The sequence below is a fragment of the Geotrypetes seraphini genome, chromosome 10 (genome assembly GCF_902459505.1).
Source record: "Geotrypetes seraphini chromosome 10, aGeoSer1.1, whole genome shotgun sequence".
Taxonomy (NCBI): domain Eukaryota; kingdom Metazoa; phylum Chordata; class Amphibia; order Gymnophiona; family Dermophiidae; genus Geotrypetes; species Geotrypetes seraphini.
The window spans coordinates 136,289,869-136,310,338 of NC_047093.1; the positions used below are offsets into that span (position 1 = coordinate 136,289,869).

At 41.3% G+C, this 20,470-nt stretch overlaps 1 protein-coding gene across 1 annotated transcript; it reads right to left on the bottom strand.

The window, feature by feature from the left end:
• Positions 1-3,432: 3,432 nt before the first annotated feature.
• LOC117367368 (vomeronasal type-2 receptor 26-like) lies at positions 3,433-19,069 on the bottom strand. The gene is made up of 4 exons (XM_033959815.1): positions 18,710-19,069; positions 9,791-10,018; positions 5,355-5,481; positions 3,433-4,399 (listed from the first exon to the last, which is right to left on the bottom strand). The coding sequence occupies exons 1-4, from the start codon at positions 18,965-18,967 to the stop codon at positions 3,504-3,506; spliced, it is 1,509 nt and encodes a 502-aa protein (XP_033815706.1). The 5' UTR covers positions 18,968-19,069; the 3' UTR covers positions 3,433-3,503.
• Positions 19,070-20,470: the final 1,401 nt, after the last annotated feature.

Genomic DNA, 20,470 nt, shown 5'->3' on the forward strand with positions numbered 1-20,470 from the left:
TGAAATGTCCCAAGTTGGACTTTGATGTCCTATCGAAAATGCACCTCTACATCTACCAAAAAAGAAGAAACAAAAACGCTGAACGATTTAACTAGATAGTATGAGAGGGCAGGTTTGTTGTTGCAGAGATTGCATTGGTTCCCGGTTAAATTTAAGATTAAGTTTAAGATTGCTTGGTTTATATAAAACATTATACAGAAATTCTTCTTCAAAGAGCAGTCATAGTTTCAAACTTATTAATTTTCTAGCTGCTACTGGTGTGATTAGGAAGAATAATTTTGAACGTATATTTTCTTCCCAGGCTGTTAAAATTTGGAATTGTCTTCTTTTAAAAATAAGATGTCTAGATTGCTACAATGTTTTCTGTAAGACTCTTAAGACATATTTTTTCAAAAATTTATATTCATTATTTCAGAATTTATTTTGTACTCCAGGCTCAGTTCCTTCACTCTTGCTGCGCTTCACACCTAGAACAGATTCCCTGAATCACTGCGTCAAGCTCCTTCCCTGGCTGTATTTAAACCCAGGCTCAAAACCCACTTCATCGAGGTTGCTTTCAACTCCTAACCCCCACTCACTGTTAGGCATTCTTGCCTGATGAACTACCCAGTCCCCTTCTTGTCCCGTTTGTCTATTTGATTAGATTGCAAGCTCAATTGAGCAAGGACCGTGTCTTGAATGTTCTGTACAGTGCTGCATATGTCTAGCAGTGCTAAAGAAATTATAAGTATTAGTAGTAATACATTTCCTTAATGTTGGGTATACTCTTATTGTAATCCGCATTGAATCTGAATGGATACGAGGTGGAATAACAAGCTCTCAATTAGATTAGATTAGACTAGATACTATCTGTTCATCAGAAAACCCTTCAACCAACTCTGGACCCTCCCAATGATATGTATTTAGCAAACAACTGGATATATCAAATTGAAGCATGATAATCTTTTTTCCTACACTAATTTCCCTTCTAAACGTAGCTGTGAAAGTGGTTAATACTGTCTCAGTACTGTATTTCCATCTAAATCCAGATTTAGAATCATGTAGGATAAAATGGAAAGACAAATATTATATTACATTACATTAATGTCTTCGAACCCGCCAATACCTTTCAGTTGTAGGCGGTTTACAAGAAATTAGCCTAGGCATTCACAGGGAGTTTACAAGGTTGATAGCTATAGTATGCGTCGGGTTCTGGGAATGGTCGATACGGTTTGGTTAGATGATTTGACAAATTTCTTGAATAGTATGGTTTTCAGTTTTTTCCTGAATGTTTTTTAGTTGGGCGTCATAGTCAGTAGATTTCAGAGGTGGTGGTCTATTTTTGCTGCTCTGGTGGCTAGTAGACCATCATATATTTTTGGCTTTGCATGCCTTTGATTGGGGGGTGGGTAAAGTATGCTTGAGTTCTCCTTGGTCTGAATTTGTTTTACCAGATTAGGTGGTTGTTCAGATAGCTTGGTCCATTTCCATTTAGGGCTTTGAATAGGGTGCAGTAGAATTTGTGTTGTATGCATGCTTGTACTGGGAGCCAGTGTGAATCTTGGAAAGCTGAGGTAATGTGGTTGTATTTTTTCAGTGAGTATATTAGTCTTAGGGCTGTATTTTGGACTGTTTATAATTGTTTTAGCATGTTGGCGGGGCATGACAGGTAAAGTATATTACAGTAGTTCAGGAGTCCTAAGATTAGCGCTTGTACTATGAGTTTGAATTGTTCGTTGTTGAAGTATTTTCGGCCTTGTCTTAAGTTGCGCATGGTTGCGAATGCCTTCTGAACCGTTTTGCTGATTTGAAGTTGCATGGTGCAGCCTTCGTCTATCATTATTCCCAGCAGTTTTAGGTTGGGTTGTGAGGGATATGTGATGGAGTTTATTTCTAGGTTTGTAATGGTTGGGGTTTTGTTTCTTTCTAGAAGTAAGAATTTGGTTTTGTCTTGGTTCAGTTTTAATTGTGCTGCTAACACTTCCATTTTCATTATCAACAAAGGAATGGAGGCTACTGGTCTATAATTTGTGACATCATTTCTCTTAGCTGTTGGGTTCTTAGGTATGAGCGTCAACATGATTCGACCCTTCTCCTTTGGAAATAATAAGACATATTACTTGTTAGATAATAAATGGATCTGGGGCCATTTTCATAATGTAACTAGGACAATCATCTAACAAACAAGATAAGGAAGATTATTTTAAGACCAAAGATTTTACAGTCACAGCTGTTGTTATTCCCTCATCTACTCACAATGGAATGGCGTTGGAAGACCTTGCCTAATTTTAACTATCTTACTCTCAAAAAATTGTGCTATATCTTTCGTAGAGGAAAGAAGGTCATGTACATTTTCTTAATATCTAGAAACTCCTGAACTGTATAGGACTCCGCATGTTTAAATTTAGCTTGCTTGATCTTATATTTATATTCTGTAATGGCCCTTCTCCAGATCTCTTTGTTTTCCTCTCTTTGATTCTTATTCCACCTTCTTTGAAATGGTTAAAGCCACAAAGCTTTCAGAGGATAAAAACTAAATTCAACATGGGCTATATTTCAGCGAAAGTGCCTTCATCGGGAGTCAACAAAATCTCAACAATATAAGAAACAGCAGTGTAGCAAATAAGGTTGGAAAAGTCAGCTCATCTGTCTGGTCAATCCCACTGTAATGCAATTTCTCTCTAGCTGCTTGAATCACTCCATAGCAGAGGTATTGCTCCTAACATGAAAAGTGGCTCATAGTATAATCATCTTGAGGGGTAGTTATCAAGGTACATTATGGACAAATTGTATGTCATTTGCTCCTTAAAATTTGTTAAAAGGCAATAATGTGATTTAAATTACAATGCATGTAAATTTAAGGTATCTCAAGATATACTATACCATATAGTGAAAAGCGAATCAAGCAAATGCATGACAAACATCTCCTAGTATGTAAGTTGAATAATGCCACTTGGGGTACCATTCTAAGCTGTGTTATTCCTGGAAAGATTTTCCTGTCCAGTAGCATTGACTGAAAAGCCATTGTATGATGCTTGCTGGCCATACTTTAAGGAAGTTCTCCCTTCCTGCCAATGCTTCCCATCTCAAAGCCCCCACCTCAATGACCTTCTTCAATCAAATTCCCCCTTTTTGTTACCACCAAATTCCCCCTTGTCCAAAAGCTCCCTCCTACCTTCCAGTAAGATCCCTCCTCCAGGACTACCTTGCAAAATGCCCAAGGATAAAGTTGTGGTATATGAGCCTTTTCGCAGAACCCCCCCCCCAGGAAAAAATACCCCACAAAGTAATTACAGAGAATGAAGAAGTGAGGATGGAACTGTACACATCAACCAGGAATAGACAAGTAGATGAATATTTGTTAAAAAATAATTATTTATTAAAAGTCAATAAAACAGTCTTTGATTGCAGACCCGATACATCAGTGTTTTGGCTTTTGAAAGTCTGCCTCAGGAGTACAAAGACATCTGCCCAATAGATTGAAATATGTAAAAACAGGACTTTTCTCCATTGTAATCACACATTTAGTTTTTTGTTAGATATTTCTTTTTATTTCTATCAGGTCTTAGAAGTATAATGTAGCACTTGGGGAAAAAGATACAGCCCAGAAGTCCAGCACTGGAAGACAGGATAGCAAATATCTCCACTGCCACCATGTACTTGCCCTTGGTGCTGAGATACGTTGGGATGAAGGAGACCCAGACGCTGAAGAAGACCAGCATGCTGAAGGTGATGTACTTGGCCTCGTTGAACCTGTCGGGTAGATTTCTCGCTAGAAAAGCTACAATGAAGCTGATACCAGCCAGACATCCCAGGTAACCCAGAACACAATAAAATGCAATTATCGACCCTTCATTACATTCAATTAGTATTGTTCCAGCTTCTGATCTCATATTAAGATATGGGAAGGGGGGAGCAGTGAACAACCAGATGAGACAGAGAAGAGCCTGAAGAAAGGAACAGGAAAGAACTATAGAGTTTGAGACCCTGGAACCCATCCATTTCCGGAGCTTGCTTCCTGGTTTGGTGGCTTGGAAGGCGGTGACCACAGTGATGGTTTTTGCCAACACAGAAGAGAGAGAGATAGAGAAAGTGATCCCAAAGGAAGTCTGTCGGAGAATGCAGGTTATCTTCTCAGGATGGCCAATGAATACCAATGAACAGAGAAAGCAGAACATAAGGGAAATAAGGATAATATAACTGATATCCCGGTTGTTGGCTCTCACTATAGGGGTGTCTCGGTAATGAATGAAGATTCCCAGAATGACAGCAGTGATGAGAAAGAAGAAAATACAGAGGAGAGTCAAAGTTATCCCCAAAGGCTCTTCATAGGACAAGAAGGTTATCACTTTTGGGATGCAGGCATCTCTCTCCTGATTGGGCCATTGGTCAGCTGGACACTTGATACAATTGCGCATATCTGTGAAGAAAGCATATTCCCTCAGAGTCTCCCTGAAAATGATTATTAGAAAAATAAATTACTTTATCTAACACTAAGGGATATTTTTTTTCCCTTTAATTTGGATTATACAGTATTATACTATGTTCCTGAGTTGACAGTTTGGAAAATGACTCATAAGGAAGTCTGCGGCTGATATTTAGCACTATTTAGATGACTGGGTATGGCTCAGCCATCTAAATGGCATATAGCCTACTATACAAAGCAACAGAAGATTCTACCTTATCAAGGCAGATACTCTAAAAATCCAGAGAGGGCAACCAGGTGGTACTCAGTATTTTTATTCTCTGAAGACTCGACATGTATGTGTTTCGGCCTGAAGGCCTGCCTCAGGAGTCTTAATGCTTTGATCAATACAGTATATATTGAGTGATCCACTGAACACATAAATCAGAATGATCACTAAAAAAATTTGTCCACAATGTGCTGAGTAACCCACCTGGTTGTCTTCTCTGTTTTCTTTGAATATTGCCTGCTATCTCATACTCAGTGGTATATAAGAGCCTCCAGGGGATTTGACCCTCCCTTTAAAGACTCTGAGGACACTGCTCTGAATTTGATCAGATGAGCAGGCAAAGATTCTGCTCAGCCAGTCAAATTCAGATTAGTACTGTCAGGGCCTTCAGGGGGTTGGGTGGGCTCACAATCTATTTAATGTACCTGGGTCACAAGAAGCAGCATGGATTTGAACCCACAACATCAGGGTGCTGAGGCTGTAGCTTTAACTACTGCGCCACCCCCCCCCCCCTTTAAAGATGGACTAACCCAGCTACCACACCACGTTACGCATGATCACATGATACAGCAGAGGGATTTGGACTCTGGCTTCCCTGGTTCTCCTCATACTGACTTAACTATTAGGTCCGTCTGCCAACTATGATGGACTTTATACCACGGATTAGATGACATCGCTCACCAGTCTGGTTGGAGATCTCTCCTTCCGGGCAGAGAACACAGTCATGGCAGCAAGCCGGCTCTTCTCTCCTAATTAATGCCATATAGCCAGGAGCGCAGGTCTCACTGCATTTGGACTTTGGAGGCGTCTAAGGGGTGAAAGGAGAATGGATAAGTCTACTTTCTACTTTTCAAAACAATCTGCTTTTTCCATCAACAAACAGTTCAAACCTTTTCTTTGGGTAGAATGTATGACACATATGGTGGGGAACCAACATTTAAAAAATGGTCAGTGCCAAAATTAGGTGATTTAATATATAGGCAGATTGCCAGTAATTTAGGATTTTAAATTTTAGAACAGGAATCGGGGCATTTTTTGTGCCTGTATGCCTCAGTTTGGCATACAGCACCTTTTATTTACCTGCTATCAGTCCAAAGGCGTCCGAACAGGGGATGCCACTTGTTTTCTTCACACAGCAGCAGCAGCAGTGTTTCAGAGAAGGTTGCCTATGCTGTCCCTGGACTCTCTATGATGTAACTTCCTGCTTCTGCAAGGACACAGGAGACTGTGGGGCCGACACAGGCAACTTTCTCTGAAATACTGCTGCTGCTGTGCAAAAGAAACAAGTTGAAAGATAAACCGGGGGGGGGGGGGGGGGGAGGGGGCAGAGGGGGAAGCTGCCAAATCACAGAGAGAGGGGGTAGGTTCGAGAGAGATTGAAAAGGGGATAAATCCATAACCCAGGCAGGGGAAGGGAGTTTAAAAGAAATGACAAAAAGGAGGGCGCAGAAGGGAGGGAGAGAGACATGATGGACAATGGGAGGGAAAGGGAGTGGAGCTAGGGAGAGATGGACTGGGTTGGGGGCAGCAGAGGGAGGTGAGGGATTTTAGACCTAAGATTCGTGCATAAAATCTAATTCTAATTAGTGCCAACAATTACTTGTTGAAATGCCAATTATAGGTGCTAATTAGCTTGCTTTTTCAATTTAATTAAGCGTGCATGTACAATTTTCAGTGCTTTTTCTAGAATTGGGCAGATTGTGTTTGAAAGTTTAACATATATTCAACACGCACTTTTAGACCCAGATTCTCAAACCGGCACCGATTTTTTAGACGCCAGTAGGCACCCAAACTCAGCTAAACATGCCATTCATATGATGTTTAGGCACCTACTGGCCTACATTTCTCACACCTACCTTTGTCGGAGATGTGATTTTGTGCCCAGCGCTGTCACATCATTGACATATGATCAGCAGCTGCTTTTAAGGTGTCCGCTGACCATGATGCCGGTTACAGAATCCAGGCCTTAGTGCCAATGTACATTTTAAATCAAACTGCGGAAGGTTTTTCCGACTAGTGATGTCAAGCTATAAAAGTTGCTCTTTCCACTAATTCGTGTACAATACTCCCCTGAAATTTACGGGGGTTCCATTCCAGGAATTTAAAAAAACCGCAAATACATTTTTTAGGCAGGGGAGGCAGGAGAGGGCAGCCATAGCGCCGGCAAGTGAAGGAAATCGCTCGCTGTATGCTCTGACCGCCTCTCCCTGTACTAAAGTCGGGCCTCACCAATCAGGAACTGCTTTGACACACAGCTCCTGATTGGTAAAGCGTGACTTTAGTACAGGAAGAGGCAGTCAGAGCATACAGCGAGTGATTTCCTTCACTCGCTAGTGCTCTGGCTGCCCTCTCCTGCCTGTCTAGCTGCCCTCTCCTGTCTAGTCATTCGTGGTTGGAAAATACCGTGAATGACCGGGACCACGAACCGCTGACCACGAATTCACGGGGAGTATTGTATATTAAACAAGTACAGCTTCTGAAGGCTTTCTTTAAATATCAGCTACCGTTTAAGAAAAATGGTAAAACCAGAGGACATAATTTGAGGTTGAGGGGTGGTAGATTCAGGGGCAATGTTAGGAAATTCTACTTTACGGAGAGGGTAGTGGATGCCTGGAATGCGCTCCCGAGAGAGGTGGTGGAGAGTAAAACTGTGACTGAGTTCAAAGAAGCGTGGGATGAACACAGAAGATTTAGAATCAGAAAATAATATTAAAGATTGAACTAGGCCAGTTACTGGGCAGACTTGCACGGTCTGTGTCTGTGTATGGCCGTTTGGTGGAGGATGGGCAGGGGAGGGCTTCAATGGCTGGGAGGGTGTAGATGGGCTGGAGTAAGTCTTAACAGAGATTTCGGCAGTTGGAACCCAAGCACAGTACCGGGTAAAGCTTTGGATTCTCGCCCAGAAATAGCTAAGAAGAAAAAAAAAAAAATTTAAATTGATTCAGGTTGGGCAGACTGGATGGACCATTCGGGTCTTTATCTGCCGTCATCTACTATGTTACTATGTTTATATGTTGTCATTCTTTGTTTTCTTTAATTCTTCTCTCCAAACCATTAGAATGTCCAACATTGTTGCCTGGATGTCTCGCCACCATTTAAAACTAAACATGGCCAAGATTAAACTTCTTATCTTTCCTCCTCTCTTCCCCCACTCTATATTCCTGTGGATAACTCTCTTACCCTCCCCTGTTTCATCAGCTCACAACTTCAGGGTCATTTTTGACTCAACCTTCTCTGCACAAATCCAACAGACCGCTAAAGCCTGTCATTTCTTTCTCTTTAATATTGCTACAATCTGAACTTTCCTGTTTGATCACACAACCAAAACCCTTATCCACATGCTCATCAACTCTCACCAAGATTACTGCTTCTCACAGGTCTTCCGCTATAACATATCTCTCCCCTTCAATCAGTTCAAAGTTCTGCTACATGGCTTATATTCCACCACTGTTGCTATGCTAACATTACCTCTCTCCTCAAGTCATTCCATTGGCTCCCTATCCTCTTCCACATACAGTTCAAACTCCTCTTATTGACCTATGAGTACATTCACTCTGCAGCTACTTACATATCTTTCCTCTCTTATCTCTTCCTATACTCCTCCCCAGGAGCTCCATTCATCGGGCAAGTCTCTCTTAACTGTACCCTTCTCTTCTATTGTGAACTCCAGACTCCATCCCTCCTATCTTGCTAGAACATATGCCTGGAACAGACTGCCTGAGTTGGTACGTCTAGCAGTATTCAAATCCAGGCTAAAATCCCACTTTTCAAGGCTGTTTTTAATTTCTAATTCCGAACCACTTGTAAAGTATCCATGTCTATTTTGTTATTCCCTCTGTAATTCCCTACCTCAATTGTCCTGTTTATCTTTCTGATTAGATTGTAAACTCTGTTGAGCAGGGATTGTCTCTTACATGGCTAATATAATGTACAGCGCTCTGTTGTGACATTCCCATCCCCAAGGATGACCCTGTCAAGGTTAGGATAGGGGTTAAGCCAACTCTCCTACCCAGGAATCCAGAAGCAGGTAGAGCCTCAAAGGTTGTAGAGGACTGGGCTGCCTATCCCAAGGACAATGAATCTGACGCAGACTTGGATCCCTTTCCCGAGCCAGAGCCTGTTAGAAAAACAAACTCCCTTAGGAAATACAACCAGCTCCCAGAGTGTAATATTACCACTGAACTGAGAGGGAGCCAGAGAGCCTCCAAAGCAGTACCTCAGCCACATAAGATAGGGAGTGGCTCTTCTCCTTTAAAGCAGCTCTCAAAGAGTCTGAGAGGGACAGCTCAGGAGAGGTTGGCAGAAAGAATCCTCCTGGCCAGGCAAGGGCAAGCTCCCAAAACAGAACCCATGGACTGGGAAAGTCCTATAACACAGGACATGGCAGAGCAAGAGGTTCCAGAGGAACAAATGGAAGTGGCAGAGTTTGTAATGCCTGGAGTGGAATCTCTGGAACCCATGGATGTGAGTGTGGCAGTTTCCTACCCATGAATTATTCTTTTGTTTTTGGAAGTTTTCCTTAAAGAGTTTAGTTGGGACTATTTCTGGGAAGAAGGACCTGGCAAAAAATGTTTTGAAAAGTGTTTTTTTTTTCTCTGTTTGTTGCACAGCAGCAGGGGCTGGGCTATAAGCAAGTACTGTATTAAACTTGTGCCTAGCACTGATTAAGCTACTCTGCACCAGCTGGGACAGAGTTTTGTGAGAAGTGGGCTCGACTGGGTGACACTGTGCATCTGGCAGTGCTTTAGAAATGATAAGTAATAGTCATAGAACAGTAGTATTCCACTATCAAGTATCAACTTTCGATCATTTCCCCTATGTTCACCCTTCCTAATTTTAGATTTCCTTCATAAACATAGGGCTTTTCTTCCTCATTCAATTTTGAATTCTCTTTCTATATCTTTCAAGCTCATAACCTGCAAGTGTTTGGGGGCATTGAGTATAGTGTGCACCAACGAGCTATCTCCCAAAATGTATGATCTGAAAATTGCCCATCAGTTTTGTGGTCAAAAATGTATGTCAGCCCATCATGCTATGAGATCCTACCTATCACTTTATGAAGGTAGTTCGGATGATTGATTGTCTTCTATTATGTCCCAATGTTATAGAACTCTGACCTGGGTGAACATTTTCTCCCATACAATCGCCTTCTGGTTGATGTTGAACTCTTGTCCTGGAGGAGCATAAGGGTTGTAACTGCCAATTATTTCAGAGGTTTGTCTCCCATTAGGAAGATACACCATGTTTACAATATCATAGCCAATGGCGAGATCTCCATTCTTGTCAAAATAGATCTCTTCGCCCAGAATGTTCTTAAAGCGGACATTCTTCAGATAACGATGGAGCTAAGGAACGAAAAAATGAAATGTTCTTTTGAAACCATAATTCATACATCCTAACATCTTGTGTAATGAGACAGTAAAGCATATTTAGTAGCTATGGGGGTGATATTCAAGAGCACTCATCCAAATAATGGCACCTGTTATCTCAGAAAAGTGCTGCTGACAGATATTCTGAGGCAAACAGTGCTGGAGGCAGAGCATAGACAGAGCCAGGGCAGTTCTGCAGCTTATCTAGATGGTGGAAAGATTAAGTCTGCTCTCCGAATAACTTAGGACAGATATTGCCGGATAAATTCCAGCACTGACTGTCTTATCTGGATATCGATCACTAGATCGTGGAACTGAATATCCACATATGTTTTGACCACTGCAACCAGGGATTTAAAAAATCACCGACTCTGGTGGAAATGGAGGCTCGTCCATGTTTTTGAAGCATCTGGGAGATATCAGATTAATAGCTCTGGGACATGGATGTGCACCATTTATAGACTACTACTACTACTGCTACTACTACTATTGATAGAAACATGATGGCAGATAAAAGCCAAAGGGCCCATCTAGTCTGCCCATCCACAGTAACCATTATCTATTTCTATAGTGTTACCAGACATATGCAGCGCTGTACAGTCACAATGAAGAAGAAAACAGTCCCTGCTCGAAAGAGCTTACAATCTAAACAAACAAGTCGGACAAATTTGATGTCATGTATAGAGTTAAGGGGAATGGTCAATCAGTTGACTGGGTTGGTGGGCAGAAGAGTTAAAAATCGAAGGCAATATCAAAAGGTGGGTTTTCAGTCTGCTTTTTATCAAGGTATGGGAAGAGGCTTGGTGGACTGACTGAACCAGTACATTATTGACATCTACAATGGAAGCTTCTGTCCCTTTGCATCTGCACACGCCTACTTCCCTGCTATTGCTTCTCTAAGATACACGCGTTACAGATGGCTCAGAATGTCACTGTTCAGCTTATTACTAATGTACCAAAATCAGGACATATTCTATTCTTCAAGGCTTAATTGAGTTCAAAGTATTATGTCTAATCTATAAGATATTGAATGATAACGATCTATCTGTTATGAACTCCAAACTCTGACATTATCATCCTTCACGCTCTTTGCGCTCAGATGATAAGTTATTACTGGAAGTTAGGTTAGTGAGTATCTGATAAGCCATGTTTTCAATCAAGGGTGTTTAAAAAAGATCTTAATGATGTATATGGCTAAGTTTAAGTTTAAGTTTATTCAAGTTTTTGATTAAACGCTTATCCATAGGTACAAAGCGTTGTATAGAAAAAAATTTAAAAATAACAAGGAGACAAACCTTTAGACCAATTAGACGTACATGACTGATAAAAGGACATTCTTGGGCTGACTGACATATTTAAGCCTCAGAAAACAATGGGAACTACATTGTTTAAAGAAAAGGTACACAGAAGGGAAATACAAAAGGGAGTAGGAAAGGTAAAGAATTGCTGAAAAACTGAAAAAGAGAAAAATTTTGGCAGTATTGGCGGTTGAACTTTGAGACCTTCCTTATGTGTATTCCCTCCCCACTTTTCCATTTTCTGTCGGACTTCTTCCTTTTTCCCTCACTTCCAGTCTTCTCTCATTTTTTTTTTTTTTTTTTTAGATTGTTCAATAAAAAGGACCTTGCTAAACTGAATCCCATTGAAATTTCAAGTCACTTGACAATAGATTCAAAGGGCACCAAAAAAAACAAATGTTTGATTGTTTTGCGTTCCGGAGGATTGTGTTGACAGGCCTGAGTAGTTCTTGTCACCCTACCAAGATATTTTTTTTAATTTATATTTTATGTTAATTTATATTTACTTATTTTATAGTAAGCCACTTAGACTTTTTTTTTTTAAGATAGGCGGGATATCAGATTTTAATAAAACTTGGATCTGTAGAACATTCTATGTATAGAAATTCAAATTTTGCCTGGGATTTTGCAGTTTCGTAAACATCTGAAAATACTTCTTTTTGAACATGCTTACAAAAAACCTAATGAATTTACAAATAATCCAAAATACTGGTTAGGTTCATTTATGGACTGAGAAAATATGATCACATCAAGCATTGTTATTGTGAACTGCACTGGTTGCCTGTGGATGTACGAGTTCTTTTTAAATTGGTATGTCTTTATTATAAAGTACTGATGGGTCAGGTCCCTTTTTACTGACAAACTTGTTTTGTTATTCTTCTGTGCATTATTCATGTATTACCAAAGCTTTTTTCATTTTTCCACCATTCAAGGCCTGTAAGCATAAAAGATATCATGATAGAACTCTTTCTTTTCGGATTGAATTGTGGGATAAAGATTTTAAGTGGCTCTTATCCTCATCTATTTCTTATCTTCACTATAGGAAACAACTCAAGACTTTCTTTTTCTCGTAAGTTTCTTGGTTCTTAATATTAATGTATCCATCATTTTGAATTATGTTTTGTAGTTAATATTTTGTTAATCGCATTGAACTTAAAGGTAATTCTTTTGTTATGTTATATGGTAGGGGTTAGTACTTGACTTTCTGATGATTTTTACAGTTTTTGATGATCAATTTTTGTTGAGTTTCATGTTTTATATTAATCTTGTCAATTTATATAATTTGTATATGTATGTTTTTTATTGTAATCTGCTCAGAATTTTTGGACATAGTGTCACAGGCGGCTTAGCTGTGCCGAATCCTGACCTGTTGGCGTGGCTTCCCCAGGAAAGAGGAAGGCTTTTCAGGTAAAACAGACCTAGGCACCTGCCTAGTCTGCCAGGCCACACTGAGATACTTCGCCAAAAGTGAGACACGATTCAGGTTTGTTCAAATTCACATACTTAGGCTTTATTGAACAAGGGGTCTGAAAACTTTCAGCCACCCTCATGGAATGCAAAAATTAAACATAAAACAAAAACAGCATATAGTTCTCAGAATGGCTTGAGCACCAAGTATGGCATACAGTCCCAGTTCCCTGGACTTTCTCTGCTTTAAAGATAGTCCTCTTCACCAGGGTTCAAATAAACATAAATGCCATGAAAATAAACTTCCAAACAATGAAAACAAACTGCATAACAAAGCAGATAAATGAAGTAGCAAACTTTAGAAATAAAGTTCCAAGCATCCCAGCTAACCTTGCTGGGTAACGTGTCTAGTTTCTAGAGCAGACTCCTAGGCTCATTAGCATCAGCTGAGCTTTTCAGCTGACGGAGCACAGCAGGTCATCAGATAAGCTGTTAGGTTTACAAAGGCTTTATCACAGAGGCTTCACACTATGAACAATATAGTTCTTTAAGCAAACACTGACCTCCAGACAGTCCGGAGAGGTTTTCCTTCTCTCCCTAATCAGTGACACCTGGGCTCTGGTTGCAGAGAGCCAGCACTCAAACACAGCTTAGTGAGACAGATACTCGGCTTCCCTTCAGCTTATGAACTAACCTCCATTCCCTCCGGGCGGTAGTCAGCTTCTGAACACACTTCAGCAGTGTCCATTGCCTCCTCTTTTCCAGCAGCTGGGCTCAAGCTTGGGAAGTTCCCTGCCATTACACATCCTCACTACTGTGGGGCTGAGGAGGGAGACTTCTCTTCTCATCTGCCTGTTTGCACTGCTGCTGGTCGTGCTTTTGCCTTGGTTCCTCAGCTTCCCCTCTGTTCCTGCTCCCTTTTCTGTGATTCAGGGCTCTGCTTTTACGTGTGTCATAGACCCACCCCTCTCTCCTAGGAGCAGGGGGGTTGGGCAGGAAATCCCTAGGGAAATAACTCTGGTTTCTCCTAAGCTGATAATGTGCATACCTTGCAGGACTAGGACTCCACTTCTCAGTAAAAGTCCTATCAGGCTTCCTGGTATAGTTATTATGATATGACACTCTCTGCTGGATATTCTTAGGCTCATAACTTTCCTCCTCTACCTCACTGTCTGAGGGGTAGTCAGCCAATTCCATATCCTTACTTTTAACCTGGTCAGCTCTCCTGACCAGGGACTGTGCTCTGCTTTTATCCATTACCGGGACAGAGCTGGCTACGGGTTTGTCACAATCCCCCCTACTTAAAGGATGGGTATCCTGAAGACTTTGAGGGTGTCCTGTATTCTCAGGTATTCTGGAAAGAATGTCTATAGAAACATGGAAACATAGAAAGATGACGGCAGAAAAGGGCTACAGCCCATCAAGTCTGCCCACTCTATTGACCCACCCCATTAAGTCTGAATGCTAATGACCTAGTTCCTTAACTCGACCCTCGTAGGGATCCCACGTGGATGTCCCATTTAGTCTTAAAGTCGAGCACGCTGGTGGCCTTTATCACCTGCACCGGAAGTCTGTTCCAGTGATCTACCACCCTTTCTGTGAAGAAATACTTCCTGGTGTCACCACTAAATTTCCCTCCTCTGAGTTTGAGCGGGTGCCCTCTTGTGACCGAGGGTCCCCTGGGAAAGAATATATCGTTTTCCACCTCGACACGACCCGTGACGTATTTAAATGTCTCAATCATGTCACCCCTTTCCCTGCGCTCCTCTAGGGTATAGAGCTGCAGTTTGCCCAGTCTTTCTTCGTATGAGAGACCTTTGAGCCCCGCGACCATCCTAGTGGCCATCCGCTGGACCGACTCAGCTCGAAGCACATCTTTCCGGTAATGTGGCCTCCAGAATTGCACACAGTATTCCAGATGGGGTCTCACCATGGTTCTGTAGAGTGGCATTATGACTTCAGGTTTACGGCTGACGAAGCTTCTATTGATACATCCCATCATTTGCCTTGCCTTTGATGAGGCCTTCTCTACTTGTTTGGCAGCCTTCATGTCTGCACTGATGATTACCCCCAAGTCCCGTTCCTCTGAAGTCCTAGCTAGCGTTTCTCCATTCAAGGAGTATGTTCTGCATGGATTTCCGCTGCCGAGATGCATGACCTTACATTTTTTAGCGTTGAAGCCTAGCTGCCATGTGGAGGACCAGTTTTCCAACATGATCAGATCTTGTGTCATACTATCCTGGAGGTTGCTTTCACTTACTATGTTACACAGTTTGGCATCGTCGGCGAACAGTGCTACTTTACCCTGAAGCCCCCGGGTCAAGTCCCCTATGAATATGTTGAAAAGGGATGGTCCCAGGACTGAGCCCTGCGGCACTCCGCTAGTCACCTCCGATGTCTCAGAGAGGGTGCCGTTGACCACCACCCTCTGAAGTCTTCCACTCAGCCAATTACTGACCCATGCAGTTAGTTTCTCACCCAAACCCAGCGATTTCATCTTGTTTAATAGTCTACGGTGTGGGACACTGTCGAAAGCTTTACTGAAATCCAAGTACACTATGTCCAGAGAGTCTCCCGAGTCTAGCTTTCCTGTCACCCAATCGAAGAAGCTTATAAGATTGGATTGGCATGACCTGCCTCTGGTGAATCTATGTTGGTATTAAGCTTTCCTGGGTGATGTATCACATGATACCTGAATTATTGTAAAGCTTAATACCAGCGTGTCAGACGAGTGTTATTGTTACGCATAGTATTTAGCCACTTTAAGGCAGCATGGTCTGTGACTAGGGTAAATTCTTTTTCCTGCAAATAATGTTCTAATGTCTGTACTGATGGCTAAAGGCAACTGATTCCACATCATTGGTCTTGCAATTAAGAAAGACTCTTTACATGTCTCCTTGAAATGTGTTTTTCACAATGCAGGAAAAGACAAATAAAATTCCGGGCAGACCTCAAAACTCGATTAGGTATATACATTTTCAAAGTTAAAGTACGATAACGGGGTAGATTCAGACCAAACATATAAGCTAGGGGGAGAATTCTACATAGTGTGCCCAAAAGTATGTGACGATTAGGTGCCTAACAGTAAGCGCAAGAACAGGAAGTTAATGGCATTTGAGTGCAAAAATAGGGGTACACTATCAGTTATGCAAAAAGGCCCTGTTTCTATAAAAGATGCCTACAGTTAAGTAGACGCCTAACTTGGTAGGCACCTACTGGCGAATAGGTGTGGTTAGGTGCAGTCTTGGAGCAGAGTTTGGGTGTGGATTGAGTTAGGCAAAAAAACAACAACCCTGGCCTAAATGGCAATGCACCGAAGGATTCAACGCCTATCTGTGCCTATGGCACTATTGGTTCATTGAAAAGATATTGAATGGCGCCTAGGAGTTAGATGCCATTGATGGAATCAGAGCCAAAGTGCACTTAGGTCCTATTTTATTAATGGATGCCTAAGTGTTCTCTTGCATAACTGCAAATGGGTTGTTCCCATGGGAGAGGAATAGGAGAGTTGGGGGTCACAAGCAGGCATTAAGCGAGCATGTTATAGAATGCTATAAGTTGCGTGGCCAACTACCTATGTTGAGACATGACTATTTACACTAGCTTTTGGCTGGCAGAACTGCCTGCATCTACAGTCGGGCAGCCAACTTAAGCTACATGGAACTCCACTTGACTTTGGGCAACCAATGTAGAATTCCTCCTTAGCCCTCAGATTCTATAGATGTCCAAATTTGAATGCTCGAAACTAGGCATCACTAATCAGCACCCACAATAATTAATTAATGGGCATCAATGACTTAATTATGGGAGCTAACAAGCACTTCATTTGCACTACTTATGATCAGGCTACATGGTCGTCTGTATCAATGGGCACTTACATTGGATTGCATGCAACTCAAAAGAGGCCATGGCCACAGGAGGGGCATGGATGGGTCAGAAGCATTCACAAAAGAGGCACGCATCGTTACAGAATAGCAGGATTTGCGCCTTATTTGAACACCATGAAATTTATAGAATGCTAGACTGATGAGTTCAGCAAACAAAACCCTTAACTGACCCTTCAGATAATCTCAAGGCCCCTTACCCGACTCTTCTCCTTCACGATAGCTCCTATCTCCCCCTGCTTCTCCTTCCCACTTCCTTCAAGTCTGACCAAATCTGCTGTAAATCCGATTAATTTGTTGTAATTCTGCCCCCTTCATCTACGAAGTTGGCTAAACTTGTTGTAAATTTCCCTTTTCATACACTTGGCCGCCTAGGGTCAGCGATATTTTATAAAGTACACACAGCAAAGCATGTAACTACAAGACGGGTGTTCACTGGGGAGGAGCATGGAGGCCACAGGAGCCCACATTTACTAATGTCCATTAACCAGTTAATACACACATATTACATATCGCAAGGCCTGATATTTGCCTATTTGCTCGCTATATACCAAACTCAAATCAATAAAAGGCTGTTACCTTCCAATGCAAGTTATCCTGTGAATTCAGATTTTTTGTATTCTCAGTCTTCTTTCCGGAATCCTCTATGGCCATGTCATGCAGGGCGTGTGCCAAAGCATATATAGCATTGAAAACTCTGTAGCTACTTCCAAAAAATTTCTGGGTACAATGTAGCATATCAATTCTCATAAAATCCGTGTAATCTGTGCAGGTTCTTTTAATGTTCTGGGAGCAAAGCGGGTGACACAAGTCCCACCACCAAACATTAGTCTCACTGTTGCTTGGAAATTGGCCTGGGTTTACCTCACGAACAAATTTTAAAAAACTTGGAACAACTCCATTTGGCGCAGTGAAAGCCAAGGTGTTGTTCTTCAGATCCTCACTAAATAAGATGGTTGGATCAAATTCCCATTCAGCTGTAGTGATCAAGACCTTCCTGGATAGATTCAGAAAGTTTGTTCTGCTATATAGATCTAATACATAATGCAAACTACTGTAGATAATAATCACGTTGGTTGTTGATGTCTTCATTTGCTTCTCTATTTCATCTATCCTTTTTTGGGGTATGAAATTAGTGTAACTGAAGAGTTCGATGAAGGCAACACAGCCTCCATTCTGGGTAATCCCTTCTTTCAAGGTCTGGATGGCCTTCCCACTGCTGTCGTCATCAGGCGCAATGATGCCAACCCAGGTCCAGTCGAAATGTTTCAACAGCCTAATGATTGCGGCGCAAAGAGACAGCTCACTGGAGACAGTCCGGTAGAAATAAGGAAACTTACTGGCATCGCTCATGAAAAGATTCTGTGAGAGAAAGCTGATCTGTTGACAGAAACGGTAATGTAATTGTTGTTTTTAAGGTGGCGAATTTAACTTTTTTGATTCCGTACAGAATTTAATAAACAGTTGAAACGTAATGATTTGGTGCGATATGGAATAGCTTCTCTCTTCCCTATCTTCTACAATCTCCCTTCATCCTCTGTCAAGTTCGGTTAAAATTTGTTATAAATCTGATAAATTGTTGTAAATCTGCTTGTCAACGCGGATCCTAATCTAACTGATGTAAACCGCCTAGAACTCGCCGGGTATGGCGGTATATAAGAATAAAATTATTATTATTATTAGATTTGGCAAAATGAATTTATCCTTGCATGCAGAATTTTACATAAATTGTTTACTTTCCTATTTTTGAATTCAAATAAATCTTGGGGACTTCAGCTCAAAAAGGTAAAAAAAATAAAGAGTCAATATACAACCACGGCAGCCAGCATTTCTTCAAACCATGGCTGCCTCAGCTAAGAATCATCCAGAGTGCTGGCATCACAAGATTGCTCTCTACTATAATTCAGGTGTGTTCAATGTCTGCTGATAATATTCATGTCACCTTGATGAAAGGTAATTTGTTAGAACGTAAAGTATCTAATCTAATGTGAATTTCTTTATCACACTTTTCCAGTACAGGTTCAAGTATAAAAGAGAAGCCTCAATTCAAGTATAAAAGAGAAGCCTCTGCCTCCTACCTGTGGGTAGTGGTACATCCGAAACAGGTTGGACATATGCTCTGATTCCTCAGACGGAAGGCCTTCAATGATCGCAGCTAGTGTCCCAGAGGTTCCGCAGCTGTAATTTAGGATTCCTTTGTCCTTTCCTGAAAACATATCCACGGCGGCCGCAAATGTTAGGAGTGGATTGTTGTATGAATTGTAAATATGGAACCCTAGTGTGAAGTTGGGTAAAAGCTCTGAGCTGTTGTTAATCTCTTCCACCGCAGCAACCATGGCCAAGAAGTTATAATAATGGACTGGAAGAATTCTGTAATTAAATAACTTAGTAGTTGAATTAATATTCAAGTTCCCAATTCCTTCAATGAACGAGTAATTTCCAAAGGGTCTTTTGTAGGTATAACATTACCTAAAGGGGGTTAATGACTAAAATAATGTCATTGAATTATTATATCATACTACAGGTGTAACCATTAATTCATAATCACTGAGAGAGAAAGGGATGAGTGGGATGGGCAAAACTTTATCGTTGTTTAGGCTGGAAAAATGTTCATTCTTATTTCATGTGTCTCTATTATATATTGAGATCCTTTATTTCAACTGTCATATACAAATTTATTGTAACGGTTATTTTATTGTAAACTGAAAAAAATCAATAAAACAAACGTAAAACGCTGCTCCTCAGTGGGATGACTAATTAATGCTGGGTTTTACTAAACGGCGCTAGACCTTTTTAGCGTGGGCTGGTGAATTAAATACTCTGACACTCGTAGAAGTCCTATAAATGTTGGGACATTTACCTTGCTGGCCCGTGCTAAAAACCTGTAGTACCATTTAGTAAAAGGAGCTCTAAGGGCTTGATTCTGCAAGCAGGCATCTTGATTGCTAATCGGGATGCACATTTTTAAAAAAAAAATTATCCGAGGAAGTATTCCTACACTGTAAGCATTTATCATGGGTACAGGGAGACACGCAGGGACACTTACGCTTGCTCAAGGCTGAGGTTGTGCGTGGTTTTGCCCAGAAGTGGCCTTGGGCGAGTTTAAGCACGGAGGGTATGGCATTTGCTCTTTTAGAAAGACGCGATTCTGTATAGGACGCCAGTGTGCATTTCTCAGTTGCTTCTTAGGCTGCCGCCAAACTGGCGTCCTATACAGAACCAGCCCCTACCTGCGTAACTCGTGGCTTGCCAAACTCATCTTGGTATTCTCATGTAAATTTGCATATGCTGAATTTGCATGCATCAGAGACCTAGTGTACTCATATCCATCTGTTTTCTAATCATCGGGGCTATCCAGGACTTGTTTACTGCATTCTGTGGATGATGTGATCAAAAAAGGATAATAGGACAACCCGGTTCATTAAAACATGTCTTCTTCCATACTCAGTGTTAAATATTAATTCTGTTTTCTTTCTGTAAGCATGGAGCACTGAGCATACAATATTTAGCAATATATAATATTTTTCATGTTCGTATAAAAATTCAAATAGGGTATCCTAAAGGTTTTGATGTTGAATAGGGCACAGTTATATTTTAAAATGCTCCCTTATCCCCCCCCCCTTTTTTACAAAACCGTATAGCGGTTTTTAGCGCCGGCTGCAGCGGTAACAACTCATAGAATTCCTATATGCGTCAGAGCTGTTATCGCCGCAGATGGTGCTAAAAACCGTGCTACAGTTTTGGTGAATGGTGGGTGGGGGTTTAATTAGTGCATTATGCCATTATGAAACAGACATATCACATGGGTTATGTGATATCCTACCTGGTTACTCTGTTAA

What these genes read in the sequence shown, in the direction of transcription:
- LOC117367368 (XM_033959815.1), bottom strand. Translation starts at nt 18,967, where the DNA reads ATGGTTGCTGCGGTGGAAGAGATTAACAACAGCTCAGAGCTTTTACCC. An exon ending in GGGAGAAAATGTTCACCCAG is followed by an intron (nt 5,482 to 9,790) that starts GTCAGAGTTCTA and finishes TTCACCCCTTAG; the next exon opens with ACGCCTCCAAAGTCCAAATG. An exon ending in AGAGATCTCCAACCAGACTG is followed by an intron (nt 4,400 to 5,354) that starts GTGAGCGATGTC and finishes CTTTCTTCACAG; the next exon opens with ATATGCGCAATTGTATCAAG.